Genomic DNA, 22,941 nt, shown 5'->3' with positions numbered 1-22,941 from the left:
CTTCTCTCACTTACTGCTTCAGGAAATTGTTGGTAGCCTGCCAAAATCACTGAACATTCAAAGGCTAGGACTTGCTGCTGACACAGCAGCAGGAGCAGAAGACGCTATACTGGGAGCACCACACAGCTGTCAGAGTTGGGGAGAGAGCTGGACTGGGCTCCCCGCACCATGCAGATCCCAGATGCAGCACTTGGAACAAATAGTCCCTTTACTCATGCCCACCTCGGGGCACCACATTGAATAGGTGCTCCCCCTACTTCCAGGCAGAGAGAGGGAGGTGCGCTAGACTCCCCACAACCACCTTCTGGCCCAGCACTGGTGTTCTATATATACCCCACTTACTCTTGGAGAATCTGACTCTAGTAGTCTCCCCAACTCCCAGACAAGGAAGCGGGGAGGGTTGAGAGAGTGGCCAGACTTCCCGCAACCATCCCCAGTCTCAGCATGTGGCACCAGCAGCCAGTCCATCCTGTGGGGGCAACACATGGAGCAGGAGCTCCTTCAGTACTGGGGAAGGAGGGGAGAGAGAGCCAGACTGGGCAGGGCTCACCCCATGACCATTATTGAACCAAAAGCATGCCTTGCAATTACAATTACTATTATAGTAAGAAATGACAGAAATACAGAAAAAGAAAGTGACCAGTTATCTTCTGGAGTGTATCCCTGTCATCGTGGATTGCTCTTACAGTGCTCCAACTGCCCCTTACACTTTACGTAATTTTATATGTCCAAATTACATATTTATTTGTTCTCTTCCAATCACCATTAAGTATTATATGCCTTGTGCAACTCATACAATACGTATGCGTAGGCTTCAATTGGCATGACTTTTGCTATCTATGCCATCTTCAAATTGTTTTTCTCTTTGCTAATTAGTTTATTACCACTGATTATGCACTAACCAGACATAATTGACCAGGTCACGTCGACCCTTTGTTCTGCATAGGAGCTTTTGGGGACTTTTCTGTGGTGGTTATTTTTTTTTACTTGCCTTTTCCTTAATTGTGTACTGGCAGCACATTTTGTGTGTCTCTTGTCCTTCAACTTAAGCACAGTGGTCAAGATATCCTCTTTGTCCTTTGCAGCAGTTATAAACAAACTTACTGAATAACAAGGTCATTAAGGCAACATTACACTCATGTCAAGCAAACTAGGCCAAAACCAGCACAAATATAACCTTTCTTTCCAAACTTATGTATCAGACACGACATTATAACATTTTTTAATGCCAGATTATGTTGTTAGTTCTGGACCTCTAGAAGGAGCAGTCCGCTAGAAGCTGAATGTTCACGGTTCAAGTCCTGATAATACACGACGGTGGGTTGACAGTGTGGCCCATATTAGAGTTAGTTTTTTTTCCTTTTTCTTTTTTAATTAAAAAAAACAAACCACCCTAAGAAATTGCACATAAATAACTTACATACAAAGAATATTATATTTACTTTGCAAAGTCAAGGTCTCCAAAATTAGGAAACTCCAAATTTACAATTGCCTGTGGAATCTCAATTCAGTTCCCTCAAGTGTCTGCGTTATGATAAAATCTACAATTACAGGAGAACATGCAATTTTTCTATAGGACTTCTGCCTCGTTTAGTGAACAGGCTGGACACACAAGAGGGCAGAGTTAAAGTTACACTGGCAATCATAGATCTGATGTTGCTTAACTTTTGATTACTTGATTTTTCAAGCTAAATAACATTCTTTTAACATTATTTTTAAAATATGTAAAATACAAGTGTATAGTGAAAAACTGTATTAGTGCAATTCTAAGGCTGCTCTGCTAACTTAATAAAAAGTCAAGACATGAAGAAAAGTTAAGTTTCCAGCCACACCTTAGACAGCTATGTCTATGTTGTACATCCTATATGTTATATGGAATGCATTCTCTACCTTATTTTCAAAAAGCCAGTTTAGCAAATATGTGATGACAATAGTTGTATGTGCAAATAAGTAGTACAATTACACACATTCATTTTTGTATACCTGACTTTTTGAAAATCAAGTCTTTTGCGGGGGGGGGGAGGTATTTCTAACTGTATGTATGTATTTGCTTATTATTTATGGTTAACATCTGTGGGCCAACCAAGAATGGGGCCCATTGTGCTAGACCGAGTATAAACACACAATAAGACAGTCCCTGCCCTGAAGAGCATACAGTAGCTAACCAGAGAAGGCAGACAAAGGGTAGGGGGAAAAGATATAACATACAAACTGAGTGAACAATGCAATGTCTGAAAACCATCGTTTTAGTTCTGCTTTTTCTTTGTCATTTAAATTATTTCAAAGGGATTATGTCAGTAGATGAGCTAGATGGGAAGACAAAAGATGGGAGTAGGGTTGGAAATCACGAGAGGGGGCATGGGAGGGTTTAAAGCAGGGGCGGGGCAAACTTTTTGGCCTGAGGGCCACATCGGGTTTCCAAAATTGTATGGAGGGCCAGTTAGGGGAGGCTGTCTCTCCCCAAACAGCCAGGCGTGGCCTGGCCCCCGCCTCCTATGTAACCCCCCCAGCTTCTCGCTCCCTGAGGCCCCCCACAGGACTCCTGCCCTATCTACCACCCCTGGACCCCTCACCTCTGTCTGTCCCCCTCCCCCCCCCGCGACCCCTGCCCCATCCAACCCTCCTGTTCCCTGCTGTCTGACCGCCCCAACCTCTGACCACACCCCAAAACTCCCCTGCCCTCTATCCAACCTCCCTGCTCCCTCACCGTGCTGCCAGGAGCACCGGTGGCTGGTGGCGCTACAGCTGCGCAGCCCAGAGCACCGGCTCAGGCTGCGGCTCTGCAATGGCGCTGCCCGGCCGCCCAGAGCGTTGTGCCGGCAGTATGGCGCGCTGAGGCTGCGGGGGAGGGGGAACGTCAGGGCAGGGGTGGGGACTAGCCTCCCAGGCCAGGAGCTCAGGGGCCAGGCAGGAGGGTCCCGCGGGCTGTAGTTTGCCCACCTCTGGTTTAGAGCAACAGCTATCAGCCGAGTGAAAACTGCAGAAAGCAGAGATTAGCATGATCACTGTCTTTCAGTCCCTGCTTGAACAGCTTTCTGTAGCTCCTATGTTGGGTTCGGTCTCTGGGTGGGGTTCCTCCCTGTAGGGTCTTTCCTATAGGCCATATAGCTGAGAGAATGATATAGCTAAGGGAATGGGGGATGTTGCATGGGTACTAGTACCTTAGGAGGGCTGATGGTGTTTGTGGAAGAATGTTTAAACTTCTCTAACATACTTTAGGACTGTGTTACTTTTTTTTTCTCAGTAGGATTTCAATAGTGTGTAGAAAATCCGTGTGTTGGAAGTTCAGGGTGGCTGCACTTGAAGTTCTCTCATCTTTATTTTTGTTGTCAAATAACAGTTTTGTCTGTTACTCATTCTTTACATTTTTGTATTACATCTTCAGCAGCAGTATTGTATTCAGATGTAGAATCAATAGCAGAAAGCAAAACAAAAAAACATTTCCTCTTCAAGTGATTACACATGTCCATTCCACTTCAGGGGGGTGTGTGTGCGCGCGACTAGTGCACCAGAGTTGGAGACTTTTTTTTCCTTTAGCGTTACCCTTTGAGGCTCTGCGTGCACCTTCTGCTGCCTTATGCTGCTGTGTGATAAAAAGGGTGGAGTGGCCCCAGACACTCTCAGTTCCTTACTACTGCCTGTGATGGATAATTGGAGCATGTCAGCTTGCTGCTTCAAGTTTTCTTCCCTTACAGAGATTTTGTTTTTTCTTCTGTAAATAGTTGATGCTGTTTGTTAGCATAATTAGTTACTTAGGTTAGTATATGCTTCATTTGTTGGTTTTCTTCACTATTTTCATGGAGTGTTAGTTCCCTCTTGTTACGGAGTGCTGACATCTGGTATAGGTGTATACCTCAGTCTCTGGGATTTAAACCTTGTGCCAGCTGCAAAAAATGTATGCCTTCTTCCACCTGCCTAAAGTGCCTCAGCAAAGGTCACGTTAAGGACCACTGACAAATTTGCAGAAACTAAGCACTGGATGAAGAAAGGCAGGTGAGACTGTGCCATATTATGGAGGCTGCCCTGCATTTGCCTTGTGAGCCTTCCCACTTGGAGTGTGCACTGAGTGTTTTGGCATCAGTACAGAGTACACAACTGGATACTGTTGCTGAGGCAGGACCTCTGGTGCCAAGGAATAAGCACAAGAGGTTAAATTTGTCCAAGGAGCTGAGACTTAGTTCTGCTAGATGGTCATGGTCCCTGGTGCCGTCCACCAATAAGCACTTCGGAGGACAGGGGACAGTGTCCTCTGGCATGGGATGCTCTCTGGTACTGGCCTCTTTTCACTAGGGGTCATGGACCTCAGCACTGGCTGAGACTGACCCTTGCCATGGTACTGACTATTGCTGTACAGCAACATCAGCAACAGGAAAGTCTCTCGGTACTGGTTCTGCCAGTGGGATGTGCAGGAGCACAAGACTTTGCCTTTTGGTGCTGATGGTATAGGAGACAGCTCACCCGGTACTGGCGCATCTTCAGGCCCTGGTTACGGACTTAATTCAGGCTTCTGATCAGCACTCAGGACTGTGTGAAGATAAAACATCAGGGCCTCTGGCATTTTCTCCACAGGTGCAGTCGAGGGTAAACCTACCCTGGGTATCCCTGGTACTGACATCTCCAGAATGCCATCCCTGGACCTTGTCATCTCCTTGTACCGCACCACCATGATCATCTGACTTCTGGTCCTCCTTGGAGTGTGGGTAGGCTTTTTTGTCCTTCACTCCGAAGACAGATGACATCACTCTCTTACTCCTTCACTGTGAGAGTTTTATTGCTGCTACCCACTGGAACTACAGAGACATTTCAGAGAAATGGAACCTTGGAGTACTCATGGCTGGGGTACTGTGCTGTACCAATGACCCTTTTGGAACCAATGGGGCATGTGTCCCTCATGCAGATCCTCTCCAACTCCTCAACCTTTTCAGTCTCCTACTAGGCAACATGTTATCCTCCTGGACTTCCTTAGGATAGTTGTCATTGATACTGAGCAAAGCCTGCAAGATCCACTCTGTATGCTGCATTAGGATCAGCCTTAGCCTCCTTTGCATTTGTCCTCATCCTTACCAGATGAAACTGCAGCTTCTCAGGATATCTCACCAGTCCAAGATGACTACAAGGCTTACCCACACCTTTTAAAGAGAGTAGCTACCCATCTTGATATCCCTGCTGAGATGAACCAGGAGAGTTCTTGTCGAGACTCATGGAAATGCTGGGTTCAGCAGGGCCTTTTAGAGTGGTTCTCCCTATCAATGAGGCCATGTAGAGCCTACAAAATTTTTGTGGCAAACACCGCCCTTCCTGCTCTGACATCCAAAAGAACCAAGAAAAGGTACCATATGCCTTCTCAAGGCTACAAACATTTTTATACCCATACCTTGCAAGGTTCTTTGGTTGTTTTGGCCGTAAATGAAAAAGCATATCAGGGTCATCTGTTTTCACCTCAAACAACAAGGATGCAAATAAATTAAACTGGTGAAAATGTATTCTACATCAGGTCTACAATTGTGCACTGGTAACTAACAAGCATTACTGACAAGATATAACTTCTCCTTTTGAGATAATATGCTGAAGTTCTCAGAAAAGTTGTCAGAGGAGGCCAGACAGGAATTCCAGGCTCTGTTAGAGCAAGTTGGTGGCTCCCACCTTTCTACAAATGTCCTTTGACAGGGCAGATTCAGCTAGAGCCATGGCATCTACAATGTGTGTGCACAGATATTCGTGGCTTCAGTCTTCGGGTCTACTGCAAGAGGTCTAGCAGATGATCCAGAATCTTCCCTTTGAGGGTCTCATGCTGTTCTCCCAGAAGACAGATGAGATGTTCCACAGTCTCAAAGATTGAAGGCCCGCTTTGAAATAGTTGGGAATTTACACTCCTTTCCCTAAAAAGGAAGCAATTCTACTCTGTCTCTGCAGACCTTTTTTCCACTGAGACAGCCTGACCAGTCTAGGAAATGAAGGAAAATCATAGGAGAAGACCATCTCTTCCTCACTTTTCTTCTTCAGCTGGTTTCTCTAGACAGTCAGACAATCCCAAGCAGTCTGTTTGCCTGCCTTGTCAAGTACAGAGTGCCAGATCCAGTTGTTCCAATTTCTCCTTTCCCTATTTTTCCAACAGATTTTCCCACTTTCTATCTTCTTGGTCCCCTATTATCACAAGTCGAGAATCCTAAGTACTGTGGAACAGGGATAGTCCCTGCAGTTTATTTCCATTCCTCCTTCCCCTTCCCCACTGTGCCCCATCCTTTTTCAGGGACCCTTCTTACAAGGCTGTCCTCCTTCAGGAGGTCCAGTCTCTTTATCCATTTGACAGCTATAGGAGAGGTTGCCTTTCTTCTCTAAGGGAAGGGGTTCTATTCACGTTAATTCCTAATTCCAAAAACAAAAGGAAGTCTCAGACCCATTTTAGACCTGCAAAATCTGAACAAATATGTAAAGAAAAGAAAGTTTCATGCAATTACCCTGGCCTCCATCATTCTTTCTCTGGATCCCAGCAATTGGTATGTGGCCATCCACTTGAAGGATGAGTATTTTCTTGTCTCTCTCCATCAAAGCAACAAGAGATGCCTAAAATTTCTAGTCAGTGACCCCATTTTCAGTTTACAGCCCTACCCTTTGCCCTGTCTGCTTCTGAAAAAATATTTACAAAATGCATGGTGGCTGCATTCCTAAGGAAAGCAGGGTTGTAAGTATTTCCTTACTTGGATGGATGGCTGGTATGAGGTTGATCCAAGCTCCTAGTAGAAGTCAGCCTCTTCAGAATATGATCCCTCTGCAGTGTTTTGGGTCTGTTCATAAGTGAGGACAAGCTAATATTTTCTCCAAAGAATATAAGTTACAGAAATGGTTCTGAATTCTACTGTAGCTGTGGTGCTCCTACCTTAAGCCAGATTCCAGACAATATTAAGCATTTCCATAGATCTCAAAGCCCATTGATTACAACAGTGAAAAATTGCCTCAGGCTGTTGGGGCACATGGGCTCCTGCATGTTGGTGGTTCAGCATGCCAGAATTTGTCTCAGGAAATTGTAGGGCTGGTTAAGGTCAGTGTAATCTTTGGCTCTTCAACAATTGGACATGCTGCAGGAGTGATAACCCCTTGGACTGATGGATGGACTCAGCCAATGTATGTGTGGGAGTTCCCTTTGCCCCTGCCTTACTCATACTGACTCTCATTGAAGCAATGCCTCATGCTTCTTCTGTTGGCTGGGGAGATCACCAAGAAACTAACAAACTCAAGGTCTGTGGGCCCAAGAAGAGTTCAATCTCCACATAAATGTGTGGGAGTTGTGGGCTGTTCATTTGATCTGTTAAGTATTTCTCCCTCGTATATAGGGACAGAATCTTCATCTTCATGGACAAGACTGGAGTGATGTTCTGTGTGAATAGGCAGGGAGCAGCCAGATCAGGTCATCTCTGTCAATAGACAATACATCTTTGGGAGTTTTGCATCACAAGTGCAATAGGTCTCAAAACCTCCCATCTTCCTGGGGCTCAGAACAGCTTGGGGGATCAACTGAGCAGATCATTCAGTTGAGATCATGGTGGTCTCTCACAATGGATTTTGTCAGATTCATGCTTCAGACCTGGGGGATCCATCACATAGACCTGTTTGCCACTCCTCTCAACAGAAATGCCAATTTTGTTCCAGCGCAAGACCTCTGGATGCTTTCCTGCTCTCTTGGAAAGACAAACTGTTGTATGCCTTCCCTCCCACTCCACTCCTTCCCAGGTGTTGCTCAAGTTCAAGCAAGCTCATGCTTGCATAATCCTCATAACACTGGTATGGCTCAACCCTGGGTTTAGCAGGCCAATACTCAAACCACTGAGCTATCCGCCCCCCCAATTAGTCTGCTGAGTCTAACTTCCAGGGCTCCTTTGACACTTCCTTCAGAACTTGACTTGATCTCCTAAGACCATGGTTGCCTGCTACATCCCAACCTGGCTGCTTCCCATCTGACAGCCTGGATGCTCCTTGGTTAATGCCTCAGGAGGTAGTGTTCAGGAAATGTGCTAAACATCTTCCTGAATAGCAGAAATATCTAGGAGATGGCTGCTTACAATGGAAACTTTTCTGTTCATAGTCAAAGCAGAAGAGTGTTTTGCCAGTCATGCCTCTATCCAGCATGTTCTGGCTTGTTAAAATTGTTCTACCTGAAACAACAAGGACTACTGATTAGTTCAGTCAGAGTTCACATGGAAGCTATTTGTTTTTCACCTTTTAATTGCAGGCTGCTCTGTATTTTCTAGTTCTCTGTCACTCAGGCTATGTCTACACTATGAAATTAGGTCGAATTTATAGAAGTAGATTTTTTAGGAATCTGTTTTATATAGTCGATTGTGTGTCCCCACTTAAGACCATTAAGTTGGGAGAGTGCGTCCACAGTACCAAGGCTAGCATCGACTTCCTGAGTGTTGCACATTGGGTACCTATCCCACAGTTCCTGCAGTCTCCACCGCCCATTGGAATTCTGGGTTGATATCCCAATGCCTAATGGGGCAAAAAGCATTGTCGCAGGTGGTTCTGGGTACAGGTCGTCAGACCTCCCCCCCCCGCCCCCCGTGAAAGCAACGACAGACAATCGTTTTGCACCTTTTTTCCTGGGTTACTCATGCAGACGCCATACCACAGCAAGCAAGGAGCCCACTCAGCTCACCATCACCGTACGTCTCCTGGGTGCTGGCAGACGCGGGACTGCATTGCTACACAGCAGCAGCTCATTGCCTTGTGGCAGCAGATGGTGCATTACGACTGGTAGCTGTCCTTGTTGTCTCCTGGGTGCTCTTGGCTGGCCTTGGTGAGGTCTGTCGGGGCGCCTGGGCAGACAGGGTGCTCCTGGTAGATCTTGGTGAGGTCTGTCTGTAAAGGACGCCTGGGCATAAATGGGAGTGACTCAGGTCATGCTCTTCTTTAAGTTTTGTCTAATGGAGTTTCAGTCCTGCCTGAAATATTGGCAGAGGGATAGCTCAGTGGTTTGAGCATTGGCCTGCTAAACCCAGGGTTATGAGTTCAATCCTTGAGGGGGGCCATTCTGCCTCAGGCTGCTCTCCCAGCCAACAGCACCGCGAGGACCCAGGAGATGATGACAGCTAGCAGTCATACTGCACCGTCTGCTGCCAGCTTATCCCTTGCTCCCCCCTCCTTCCTTCCTTGAAAGCAACGTCTGACAATCGTTTTGTGCCTTTTTCCGTGCGGGCACCATATTGCTGTCAGCATCGTCATCCACCCGCCACTTCTGCTGTCACTCTGCTCTCCTGCAGATGCCATACCATGGCAAGCATGGAGCCTGCTCAGATAACTGCAGCAGTTATGACTGTTCTAAACACCACGCGCATTATCCAGCAGCACATGCAGAACCAGAACCTGCAAAAGCAGGCGAGGAGGCGACGGCAGCACGGTGAGGAGAGTGATGAGGACATGGACACAGACTCCTTTCAAAGTACGGGCCCTGGCAGTGTGGACATCATGGTGGTAATGGGGCAGGTTCATGCTGTGGAACGCCGATTCTGCGCAGACTGTTGGGACCTCATAGTGTTGCAGGTCTGGGACGATTCCCAATGGCTGCGGAACTTTCGCATGCGTAAGGGCACTTTCATGGAACTTTGTGACTTGCTGTCCCCTGCCCTGAAGCACCAGAATACCAAGATGAGAGCAGCCCTCACAGTTCACAAGCGAGTGGTGATAGCACTCTGGAAGCTTGCAATGCCAGACAGCTACGGGTCAGTCGGGAATCAATTTGGAGTGGGCAAATCTACTGTGGGGGCTGCTGTGATGCAAGTAGCCAACGCAATCACTGAGCTGCTGCTACCAAGGGTAGTGACTCTGGGAAATGTGCAGGTCATAGTGGATGGTTTTGCTGCGATGGGATTCCTAACTGTGGTGGGTCGATAGATGGAAGGCATATCCCTGTCTTGGGACAGGAGCACCAAGGCGGCGAGTACATAAACCGAAAGGGGTACTTTTCAGTGGATCACGGGATGTTTCTCCAACATCAACGTGGGATGGCCGGGAAAGGTACATGACGCTTGCATCTTCAGGAACTCTGGTCTGTTTGAACAGCTGCAGCAAGGGACTTTCTTCCCAGACCAGAAAATAACCGTTGGGGATGTTGAAATGCCTATAGTTATCCTTGGGGACCCAGCCTACTCCTTAATGTCATGACCCATGAAGCCGTACACAGGTAGCCTGGACAGTAGTCAGGAGCTGTTCAACTACTGGCTGAGCAAGTGCAGAATGGTGGTAGAATGTGCATTTGGACGTTTAAAAGCATGCTGGCACAGTTTACTGACTTGGTTAGACCTCAGCGAAACCAATATTCCCATTGTTATTACTGCTTGCTGTGCGCTCCACAATATCTGTGAGAGTAAGGGGGAGATGTTTATGGTGGGGTGGGAGGTTGAGGCAAATCGCCTTTGGCCCCTGATTATGTGCAGCCAGACACCAGGGCGGTTAGAAGAGTACAAGAGAGCATGGTGTGCATCAGAGAAGCTTTGAAAACCAGTTTCATGATTGGCCAGGATACGGTGTGAAAGTTCTGTTTCTCCTTGATGAAAACCCCTGCCCCTTTGTTCATTCTACTTCCCTATAAGCTAACCCACCCTCTCCTCCCTCCTTTGATCACTGCTTGCAGAGGCAATAAAATCATTGTTGCTTCAAATTCATGCATTCTTTAATAATTTGTCATACAAATAGGGGGATAACTGCCAAGGTAGCCCGTGAGGTGTGGGGGAGGAGGGAAGGACAAGGCCACACTGCATTTTAAAGTTTATTGAATGCTAGCTTTCTGTTGCTTGGGCAGTCCTCTGGGGTGGACTGTTGGGTGCCTGGAGGCCCCCCACCGCATTCTTGGGCTTCGGGGTGAGGAGGCTATGAAACTTGGGGAGGAGGGCAGTTGGTTACACAGGGGCTGTAGCGGGGGTCTGTGCTCATGCTGCCTTTCCTGCACCTCAGCCATATGCCGGAGCATATCAGTTTGATCCTCCAGTTGACTCCTGCCTTCTGTCAGCAAGCTGATGCCAGCTATCATCTTCAACCCGTCACTTATTATCTTCATCCCGCCACCTATCCTCGTGTTCATATTGTGCTTTCCTGGACTCTAACATTGTCTGCCTGCATGCATTCTGCTGGGCTTTTTCAGTGTGGGAGGACTGCATGAGCTCAGAGAACATTTCATCACGAGTGCTTTTTATTTTGCCTTCTAATCTTCGCTAGCCTCTGGGACAGAGATGATAGGGGGAGCGTAGAAACATTTGCAGCAGCGGGAGGAAAAAAAGGGGAGAGTAGTAGTTAAAAATACACATTTTGGAGAACAATGGGTAGACTCTTTCAGGGTGAACCTTGCTGTTAACATTACATAGCACATGTGCATTCGGTACAAGGTCGCATTTTGCCTCTTACATTGAGGGTCTGCTGGTTTGGTGTGAGAGATCACACACGTAGGGCTGGCGGGCAGCAGAATTCGGCTTGCAGGCAGCCATGGTAAGCCACAGTTTTTTGGCTTCTTTAACCTTCATAACGTGTGGGAATGGTTTCAAACAGCAGCGCCCTCATTTCCCATACCAAACAGCCGTTGGGTTGGCCATTTAAAATGGGTTGGCAATTTAAAAGGAGGGGCTGAGGTTTTCGGGTTAATGTGCAGCACAAACCCAATTAACCCCCCACAATTCTCTGTGATGATCACTTCACCTCTCCCCCCACCGCATGGCTAACAGCAGGGAAGATTTCTGTTCAGCCACAGGCAAACAGCCCAGCAGGAACGACCACCTCTGAATGTCCCCTTAATAAAATTACCCTATTGCAACCAGGTGACCATGAATGATATCGCTCTCCTGAGGATAACACAGAGAGATAAAGAACGGATGTTGCTTGAATGCCAGCAAACACTGGGACCATATGCTGCCATGCTTTGTTATGCAATGACTCCAGACTACGTGCTACTGGCCTGGCATTCTAAAGTGTCCTACTATGGAGGATGGAATAAGGCTGCCCTCCCTAGAAACCTTTTGCAAAGGCTTTGGGAGTACATCCAGGAGAGCTTTATGGAGATGTCCCTGGAGGATTTCCGCTCCATCCCCAGACACGTTAACAGACTTTTCCAGTAGCTGTACTGGCTGCAAATTAATCATTAAACACGCTTGCTTTTAAACCATGTATTATATTTACAAACGTACATTCACCAGAGGTGCCTTCTCCACCTGGTGTGTCCGGGAACCTGCCTTGGTTAGGCTCGGGGGGTACTGGCTCCAGGTCCAGGGTGAGAAACAGCTCCTGGCTCTCGGGGAAAACAGTTTCTCCTCCTCATCATCATCTTCCTCATCCCCAAAATGCACGTCCCTGTTGCGTGATAATCCATTGATGGAGTCAAAGCACAGGGGTGGGGTAGTGGTAGCTGCACCCCCTAGAATGGCACGCAGCTCATCATAGAAGCGGCATGTCTGGGGCTCTGACCCCGAGCGGCCGTTTGCCTCTGGTTTTTTGGTAGGCTTGCCTGAGCTCCTTAAGTTTCACGCGGCACTGTTGCAGGTCCCTGTTATAGCCTCTGTCCTTCATGCCCTTGGAGATTTTTTCAAATGTTTGGGCATTTCATCTTTTGGAACGGAGTTCTGATAGCATGGATTCGTCTCCCCATACAGCGATCAGATCCAGTACCTCCCATTCAGTCCAAGCCGGAGCTCTTTTGCAATTCTGGGACTCCATCATGGTCACCTCTGCTGATGAGATCTGCACTCACCTGCAGCTTGCCACGCTGGCCAAACAGGAAATGAGATTCAAAAGTTCGCAGGCCTTTTCCTGTCTACCTGGCCAGTGCATCTGAGTTGAGAGCGCTGTCCAGAGTGGTCACAAGGGAGCACTCTGGGATAGCTCCCAGAGGCCAATACCGTCAAATTGCGACCACACTACCTCAAATTCAACGTGGCAAGGTCGATTTCAGTGCTAATCTCCTCGTCGCGGGAGGAGTTCAGAAATCGATTTTAAGAGCCCTTTAAGTAGAAGTAAATGGCTTTGTCATGTGGATGCGTGCAGGGTTAAATTGATCTAACGCTGCTAAATTCGACCCAAACTTATAGTGTAGACCAGGGCTCAGATTCCTAAAGGTTACATCTTAATGTCATACATCCTGTTCCTCTCTGGGACTTAAATGTGGTGCTAACAAAGTTGAAGGGTCTACCCTTTGAGCAGGCAGCTACCTGCTCCTCACTGCATCTATCTATGAAAGCTGCTTTTTTGGTAGCTTATTACCTTGTCTGCAAGAAGGGGGGTGGAGTTATGAGCATTGGTAGCTTTCACATTTTCCTGGTTAGAATGAAAAACAACAACCTAGTGGTTCAATATTGTGAGGACTGAAAAATAAAATGGACTAGGCAGCTTTATATAGAACCATGTGTTCAGACTCCTTGATCACATTGCAGATGTTTTTAGAAGTTAGCAAACCTGTACCCCCTCACTGATGTTCAAGTGTGTCTCTTTCACATCCAGTAACAGTTGTTTCCACTCACTAGTCAAACACGTAAGTGATTCCACCCATTCCTCTTTCTCTGTGGGCTTCTAGATCTATGATTTTCGGAATGTTTCTTAATAAGCAATTTTAGTGGCCTCATCGTTTCCTTTTAGGGTTTGTTTTATTATTCAGGAAAAATACCAGGTTCTCACAATGCTGGGGCTATCCAAAGACTTGAAATTGAACTTGTGTGTCATGCAAGGCAGTATGATGTATAGCTGCCAGGTTTAGATATAGGTAGGATTTTATGCATATTTTGATACGGCACTGTCTCTGTTTATTCAATAGTTTAATCTCTTTAACCCCATTTATTGATGAAATGTGTGCAAAGTGTTGTTCTGTTGCTGGTGAAAAAGTGTATATTTATTATTATATAAGTCTTAAACAATTTTAAACAAGCAGTTTAATACAGGTATTAAACATGCTGGCAGCCCCCCTATCAGTTCCCCTATGTCCCACCATCCCCCAGCACCTGCCACATGCCAGTGGACCCCGCAGATCAGCGCCTTCACCCTGCTCCCTTGCCCATGCATGGCAATCGGCTGTCTTGCGGCATTCAGGATGCTCGGGGGAGGAGCAAGGACACGGCGCTGGGGGGAAGCCTCTCCTCTCTCCTGTCTCCTGCCCACGGCAATCAGCTAGTTTTCGGCATTCAGGAGGCAAGGGAGGGAGTGGGGAAGCTGTGTGCCGCATCCTCGCTCCTCCCCCCAGCCGGGGGGAGCAGGAGGAAGGCACTGATCTGCAGGGTCCGCTGGGTGGGGTGGGTCGCCTAGGGGAGCTGATGGGGGGCTGCCAGCATGTTTAATACCTGTATTAAATTGCTTGTTTAAAAGTGTTTAAAATGTATATAATGCTTTTTGTCTGGCAAAAAAAAATTTCCCTGGAACCTAACCCCCCCATTTACATTAATTCTTATAGGGAAATTGGATTCGCTTAACATCGTTTTGCTTAAAGTCACATTTTTCAGGAATATAACTACAGCTTTAACTGAGGAGTTACTGAACTGACTCTAATTTTTAAACTAAACTTTTTTAGTTTTGCTGAGTTTATTTAATTTGTTTAAAGGAAAGAGCAGAGTTAAGATCATAGTTGAAAGTTCATGAGCACATCTAAAACTGCGAATTGTTAATAGATACAAATTGCTTTGTTGTCTCACTCTGACTAGAACTAAATGGTATTGGAGGCTGATTTGTCAATAAAGTGAGGTTGTGCACAAAAATGACCTTTATGTGCATTCCTTAGTGAAAGCATTTAATGAATTATTGCTGTTTGAAGGCACATTGGTTTGAAGAAAAGTTTCCAAATGTAATTAAGTTGACAAAGGGAATAAGGTTCCCCCCCCCCGCTTCTGTTCAGCATTAACCTATTTAAAAAGTGTGTACTAGTTAATATTATGCCTTCTAGTGCATGTGATTAGTGCAGTGTATTAAAGTGTACAGTAAATTATCCTTTTTTTCAGTTTACATTTTCATCTTAATTGTGGCTATTTCTATTTTCTTAAATGTTCAAATTGTTTGCAAAACTCAAGTTCACCTTACTAGATATCATTTGAGAGCTAAAGTTTTGCTTCTCCCACTCCCAACATGGCTGCAGTCTTTGTTTATATTGTTATTGTTGTTAATACTGTCAGTTTTTGTGATGGTAGTGCCTAGATGCTCCAGCAAAGATTAGAACCTCATTGTGCTATGTACTGTACATACATATTTCAAGCTCTTTTGAGTAGGGATTGTCTCCTATTGTTTAACTAGACTAGTCAAAGAAGGGAAGTATATTCCCTATTTTAAAGTGGGGGGACTGCGGCTCCATTTTTCCCAAAATTGTATGCTGTTTGGAGGCAGAATGTATGAAACACAACAGGAGTAAGGTTTTGTATCAAAGTAGGAGCTAAAAGAAAAGGAGTACTTATGGCACCTTAGAGACTAACCAATTTATTTGAGCTGTAATTGGTTGTGACTCTGAGCTTTACTCAGTTGAGTGGTCCTTACGTACACAGGCCATCTTATTAACTTCAGTAAGACTGCTTGTATGAGTAAAGACTACTTTTACTAAGAAACGTTTTTGTAATATCATGCCCTTCGAATTTTGAAAGGATGAAAGAAGGCACATGCACAGAAGACAAACTGACGATACAAAACTTCTAGCTGTATCTTAATTGTTCAGAAGCTTTCGTATTTTTGTTCTAGAGAAGCAGAGGTCCCTGTTTCTTCAACAGTCATTGATTTGCTGTATCCTGCCCCCAAACATATGGTTCTGACTTGCACAGTCACACAGGGAAGCAAGGTGATGCAAGGCACTCCCCTTACAAGCCTGCATCAGTTACACATGTTGAGGGAGAGTAGCTCACTCAATTCACTCCTCTCCTGCTGCTTATTATTGTGGGCAGAAGGGAACAAGCAATAGGTGGGACCTGTGGCTCTGCCCCCTCAACATTCAGGTCAGCATAGTTGTGCTGGTGCTTCAGTAGTTTGCACCAGGTACATAACTGGTGCAGTTTGCTTCCCCAGCCTCCAGAGAAAGGGGGACATTGGATGTCAGATTGTGGCTCCTTGAATCACAATCTACTTCTCAGGCTGTTCCTGAGGCAGCACAACAATGCCCTCACTCAAAGCCACTCTTTAGTCCAAAATTGGATTCCTGTATTTTTTGTGTTTTGTATGTAGATACCTGTTCTCTTACGGTTTATAATGGACTAAATATATGCTGCTGTTTCATATTTGGATGATTGGCTATTTATGTTGTGGGGACTGAAATGGAATGCTAGGACTTTTTCACTTTTATATATTTTCTATATGATCTATTATTGCTGCTTCTGGCAAATAAGATGTGACAAATTACTTTTTTTTTCTTTTTTCTCCCAGGTAGACCTTTTGTGGGCTTTATTTTCTGTCAGTAAATTTATGTGAACTTCTAAATTCTGTGTGTTTTACTCTTTGTACCTTTCATACTTTAAAGCTTAATCTTCTATCTGAAGATTTAAAGCTTTAAACTTCTATCTGAAGCAGTATAAGTGTTCTTAGTTGTAATGTACTTTTTTGTTTTTCAAATTAGATCGCAAGGTCTTTAGGGCAGGTTTTGTCTTTATCCTTTGTACAGCATCAAACACATTGTGGCTTTTAGGTGCCAACATAATGCAAATAAATAGTAGTAATGTCGTGTATAAATTCCAATGCTACTTTATAATTGCAGCTGTTAGGTTTTCTTAATATGTTTGTTAATGCACCAGAATGTATTTTTATTGTAAAATTTATTTTTTTTTTAAATTTCAGGTAGATGCTACTGAGAGTGAGCCAAAGAGTTTTATCTTTATGAGTGAGGATGCATTGACAAATCCAGATAAACTGATGGTTTTAATTCATGGTAGTGGTGTTGTCAGGGCAGGTCAATGGGCTAGAAGACTTATTATAAATGAAGATCTGGACAGTGGCACACAGATTCCGTATATTAAGAGAGCTATTGAGGTAAGTGTGTGTATGAACAACTGTCAATAATCTGACATTTTTGTTAAGTTATATTAAATGTGTTCCCATAAATTCATTTTATTCAGTATTGGAATGTTTTGTTGCCTTATTTTCAAAACTTTTGTCTAATTCTTTCACTACAAGACAGAAACTTGTGTGTTAGTTTTGCGTAAGACTTTTGTGGTGGCAATGTAGTTTAATATGGCAGCTAGAGTGACAAAACCCTTAAAGGAAGAAAAAGAAATATAAAAGAAAGCAACCCAGAAATTAGTTAGGATTTCTTTTACATTTCATCAGATTTATGTGTTCATTCAAATGTCTATTGTAAACCTCGTGATAATGTGATCATTTTAAATAAACCACAGCAAGCTTTCTTAAGCTTCTACTAAGTGTGTTTTTTTGAGGGGAAGGTGCCCCTCTCTCTTCAATCAAACAAGTCTTATTCTGACAACAGCTCTGACTAGTGATTTGTTCTGCTTCACACATTCATACCTGAAAATATAAAACATTTACATTTTGTGGGGAGTATGTTAATTGACTTTCCCTACCCCAGGCACACAAAATGGTATGGATACATGTAGTAACGCATGGGAAAACAGTATGCAATTTGTGCAATATTTGGAACATTTCTAAGTTAAAATTCTCACTTGCACTTTGTTAGCTGAATTAAAACTTTCTGCAATAAACATCTGAAAATCATGTATAAGGGTCCCAACTTTTTTCTGTTATTTCTACATTAAGTTAAATGTAGTATTATTGCTCATCAGCAAATTAATGTCTATCTTGTTCATCCCCGTTTGGTTATTACTGCTTTGCTAATTACATCTGTAATTTTTGCAGTGGGCCAAACTTTTTATTTATTTATTGAGTGAATTTTCTTTCTTTTTTTTTTATTTTTTGGTAATGTAAAGGGATGTAGTGGCAAAAATGTTGGATGTAATTAAACCAAGAGCAGTTAGATAGGCTTGTGGAAAACATTTGTAGTATATCAGTTGCAATTAATTTTGTTCTGTGTTGCCCAGTTTACTGCTGAAGTGTTGCACTTCGTGAAATAAAAATAAAAAGGAGGATTCTGACAATGTGGTATTGGTACATCCCTTCTTTCAGCACAAACTAAAAGTTTATTTCAGTCAAGGAGCTAACTTTTTAATAGGTTTTGATCTAAGAGTTGAGAATTCTGTTGAAAATGTAACATTTTTTCTTTATCTGTTTTTCAAGAAAAACACAAAACAGTGCAATGAGCAAAATATTTTAATTAATGAAATAATATTTATAGCCAATGTAAGGACAGAGGAATTTAAAGATACACACCTATTGCTTTATGCTTTTAGTTTGTCATCTTTCTTTCTTTATTTAGTTTTAAATGTATAGTCCTCTTACCTGTGATAGTAATAGCTACTAACATAAAAAGAATATAGCATGTACACATTTGCTTTTACTGAAAAAGTTGGTAACATATATTTAGATAAAATACCTTTTAAATAAAACTGCTTGATATAAAATATTCGAATAGATTGCATTATCTTTTGATATATTAGCATACTTTAATCTTTTTAATGAGGATGGGGCACATCCAGTTAGGCCAGAACTTTTACACCAGTCCAGCTCCTCTCAAATCCAGCTCCTCTGAAGGTATTTGGAATCATTCAGGTTGTGCCCCAGGAAAAATAATACACAGATAGTCATATGATCATATCAGGTCTGCTGAATGCTCGGATTCTCTAATCAACTTTCCCAGTACAGCCAACCATGCATTTTTAGGCACAAGACCTCCATTTTGAAATCTGTGGAACAAAATATATGATAAAAAAGAACAATGTTTGGGAATTTCCTTAGTCTGATATGATGATCCAGTTCAGGTGGATTGTATATTATGAAAAACATTGCTCCTGTCAACACAATACAAAGATATTCCACCTCAGCCCTAAGAAAGCATGTTGAAATTAGGTACCATAAAGCCTATAAAATTCACCTAAAACCAGTTAGTATGGTGCATCCAGTCAAGGCTTGTTTCTGTTAAAAACTATATAAATTAGAGAACACACCATTTGCTGAACTGGGTCTTCAGTAATTTGAGGGCCAAGATGGTGTCTGATTTAAGTACTTCCAACTCCCAGAAAATGATAGTAACTGCTTTTCAGATTAAAAGGCCCAAATGAAACTTTTGATAGTGATTGCTTCAGATGCTACGTTTCCACTCGAGGCTGTTGTTTTGGCCTTGGTATTCTGTTAACTCTTCCAACAAAGGAGAGGTCTCATCTTTAATGAAACATGCAGAAAATGTTTCCTTTATAGGGGAAATTTACAGTGCTTTAGAAGGAGATATGTATTCTCTGAAGCTTAGTATCTTTCACATCAACATACTAAATGAATCTACTGAGGATAATAGTATCCAAGGCTTGAAAATTCCACTCATTTATGGGGAGTAGGAAACTAGTGTGGATGACTTCCAACAGCTTCTGCAGAACCTAGGTTTTCCTTTTAAAATAATAAAAATTTCCAGGCCTTGTGCTTGTGAAAATGATATTTTAAATGTTAGCGGAGCATAAACTCATGCTGGCTTCTCTACCTCAACCTCAATCTCTGCTGCTCCTTACAGATGTCCCAATTCCAGTTTAAGTGAAAACCGAACAGAGACGTCAGTTTTTGGTTTTGCTATTCAGCACCCTGTGGACAACATGCTAGGATCAGATAAGTTTCACTGTATTTGAGAAAGCTCTGAGGAACAGTAGAGGAGAGGAGGACTCAAACACAGAGGCTGGGGGAGGCGCTGAGTAAATAGAAATGCTGACTTCACAGCCAGAAAGCTGAGGGAACACAACAGGAGGCTCTGGCACAAGATGGAGGAAACAGGTAAAGACGTGCCTTCTCCATTCCAGCAGACTGGGGTAAAGGGGGTGAAGGGAAGGCCATATCAAGCCCATAATGGCTGGGGGCTGACACAGAAGATGGAAACCTCAACCAGAGCCTTGGGAGAACACTCTGATAGGAATCCCAGCAGACAGGGAGGTGGTTTTCTTCTCATCTGAGTGTTGCCTCTATTTTTTTCAGTCTTTGGTTAATAGGTTTAATCCTTTGGATATGAGGTGTCAGGGAAAATTTCCAAGCCCCATCTATATGAGAGAGGAAGATTAATTAGAACCGAGAAGAGTGGTATCGGAAAAAAAACATTTTGGAGGGAGATATGGAAGAGGAAAACAGAAAATACAGGTGATGAGCTAGAGAACTAACTGTGGGGAAACAGAGGAAAAAGTGTGTAGATGGTGGGAGAAGGAGAAAAAAAATAGAGGTTTTAAAGACAGCATAGGAAAAATACACCCAAGATCGACGTTAGGAAAGCAAAAGTGAGTTGGCCTTGTGGAGTACACTGAGGATAGAAAAAAGTTTAAGCAAAAGCAAGAGGGACTTAGTTAAGATTACAGTAAATCCATTAAGTGGAAAGTTGATTGACAATGTGTTACCATTACAGTACAGAATAAACAGTCCACAGCTGTGTTGTTCATTCAAATTGAGGGGCATAATCTTGGGAGGCATAGGCAACACCAATATCTTTCACCGAAGTAATTAGGCTTATTCCTTGGGCTAGTAGGTGATGGGTAATTATTTTTTTAGCCCAGATGGCATCCTAACACCATTGTAGTGTCATGGGTACAGCTATATTTCAGGACTCTACAGCATTTCTTACTTTCTCACTGTAGCTAGGTCAGAGATCCAGGAGATAAGCTTTATGAGTTTTCATAGCAGTTAAGATAATTCATATGGTAGTGACTTAAGGACACACGTACAAATACATATCAGAGAGAAGGTAGCACAGTGTTGGCAGTAAAGGTTATTGATTAAGTTGCATGGCAGGCAGTCTGAACATTGAGTCTCAGTCTATGCGCAATATGCCTCAGGTGGCATGTGACCAGGATTAATCACAGAATTTGGTTCGCTGGTTGGATCTTCAGCTTCCCCGGCTCGGGCTGGGTGCTGACTGGGAGTATGACTTGAACGCTGATCAATGCGCCCCTGAACACTGAGTTAGGGGATATATCAGCCATGCAGATGGTGATACTGTCAAATGATGCTACAAAGATATCTGAAAAAGTATGGGAGGAAGCTGAAATTGATTGTTGCTTCGTGGAGACGTGGTCCTTCTATGCTGGTCAGATAAGCACTTTAAGGTGCCTAAGGTCTACAGAGTGGGTGGCAAGGAGAAATTAAAGTTGGTTTAATAGAATAGGAAGTTTGCTCCATGGGGAAAGAGAGCTCAGCCTGCCAAAGTCTGGACATTGAACAAAAACTTGGAGTACTCATCATACCACTGACTCATTTGCTCTGGGGATAAAAGAGCACACCAGTTCACTGCAACACTTACTATATGAGTACAAAGAAGCTGTTGGCTACCTGCTGTATCTTTGGAAACTTTCAGGATACCTGTTTTCTATAATCTCCATAGTTCTAAGGATGCTAAAGAAAGCGAATAATACATTTCATCAGTTTGGACTTTATTTTAGTTACTTTAGAAATGTCCAAGAATTATTTGGTGGTTTCTAGTAGAGCACTATTTTAAATTTATTTAGAATGTTTATCAAGAAACTTAGAGAATGGGTCATCCCTAGCAGGAATAACAGCACAAGCACAGTAGTTTCTTCCTTCACCAAATGAGGGCAGGCTAACTCCACTTTGGAATCTGCAATATAGGTCCTGCTTATTCATGGATATGAGGAATAGAAAGGAAATTGCTTACATAAAATTTTGGCTTTCCTCACTAAGACTAATTTTGGACTTCCAACCCAGTATAGAAAAGGTAGGGTTGTACTCCCCCGTCAACTCCGCTTACTCCTCCTGCTGAGGTGGAGTACAGGCGTCGATTTGGGGATTGATTTATCGTGTCTAAATGAGACACGATAAATTGATCCCCGATAGATCGATCACAACCTGCAAAGCCGGTGGGTAGCGGAGAGGAAGAACTAACTAATCCAAACTAGCAGATCAGAGTTATGGAGAGTACATTTCTAGGTAAAATATTGGCCTTTTTGGTTAATAATTGGTATGGTTTGAAAATATTTTTTATTGTCTTTATAACTTGTCAAAATTCAGCCAATCAAGAAAACAGAGCTTTAAAAGTTGTTAGCAATATAAATGTGTTTCATCAGCAGTAAGCTTTGTTTTAAGTTGGGCTGGCAAACACAGAAATGCATGGTGTACAGATAGTGGACCCACACCTTGTATATGCACGTGCAGAACAGGTAGTTCCTAGGGCAAAGTATAAAAAATACAAGTTTCATGGTTTACATACATTTTTCATATGTGCAGTAGGAGCTTGAAATCTTGAAATTTTTGAATATGCAGCTCTGTAGTCTGTGCTTAGTTGATTTAATTTTTATATGGCAGTAAAGATGGACTTATTGGGAAAAGCTACTTTATCTTCCTACTATTAAAATAATTTCTAACATCAAACATTAATTTTGATATTTTCCTTTTTCCTTTTTTGCAGAAAGTTAATAAATAACCATACTCTATTATTCACAAACTATTAGAACATCTTATTATCACTTTTATGCAGAAATTAAATTAAGTAGAATTTTGCTAGAATGAGCAATAATGCAAATAACATTTTATTCTCATTCAGTAATTAGTAAGAATCTGGTGTAAGTGTTACCTTCATTTAGTTAGACAATATGTACAGTATTGCTTGTAAAGTTCATCTGTGTTAATCTGCAGCAGTCTTGTCTGTAAATTTTATTGGGGGGCAGGGAATATCATTGTTTTACTGGATGTACGATATTGTGAAATTCCCTCTTACTGTATGTAAATACAAATTATGATAAATTACTAAATGAATTTGTGAATATAATTGGCCAAAAGTATATTATACTCCAGAAGGAAAATGAAAGACAGTGATATTTTTATAGAAATATATGGTACCTTTTTAATGTTTTATAAGAAGTACATAGTGCCTCTTACATACAGGTTTGAAATGAAGCTTACCAAATAGATATA

General features: G+C 43.1%; 1 protein-coding gene and 1 long non-coding RNA gene across 11 annotated transcripts in view; both read left to right on the top strand.

Annotated features, from left to right (window-relative positions):
- ARB2A (ARB2 cotranscriptional regulator A) overlaps positions 1–22,941 on the top strand; it is a 377,086-nt gene that overhangs the window by 60,368 nt on the left and 293,777 nt on the right. For all 10 annotated transcript variants that reach the window (XM_073344477.1, XM_073344483.1, XM_073344479.1 and 7 more), the window contains one exon: positions 16,762–16,953. In XM_073344477.1, the coding sequence (XP_073200578.1) occupies positions 16,762–16,953 (192 nt within the window). The remainder of the gene's footprint in view (positions 1–16,761; positions 16,954–22,941) is intronic.
- LOC140911445 (uncharacterized) lies at positions 16,960–20,103 on the top strand. The gene is made up of 2 exons (XR_012158965.1): positions 16,960–19,806; positions 20,005–20,103. It is a non-coding gene; the product is annotated as an uncharacterized lncRNA (long non-coding RNA).

This window comes from Lepidochelys kempii, chromosome 5 (genome assembly GCF_965140265.1).
Source record: "Lepidochelys kempii isolate rLepKem1 chromosome 5, rLepKem1.hap2, whole genome shotgun sequence".
Taxonomy (NCBI): domain Eukaryota; kingdom Metazoa; phylum Chordata; order Testudines; family Cheloniidae; genus Lepidochelys; species Lepidochelys kempii.
This window is presented reverse-complemented; position numbering and strand designations above follow the sequence as displayed.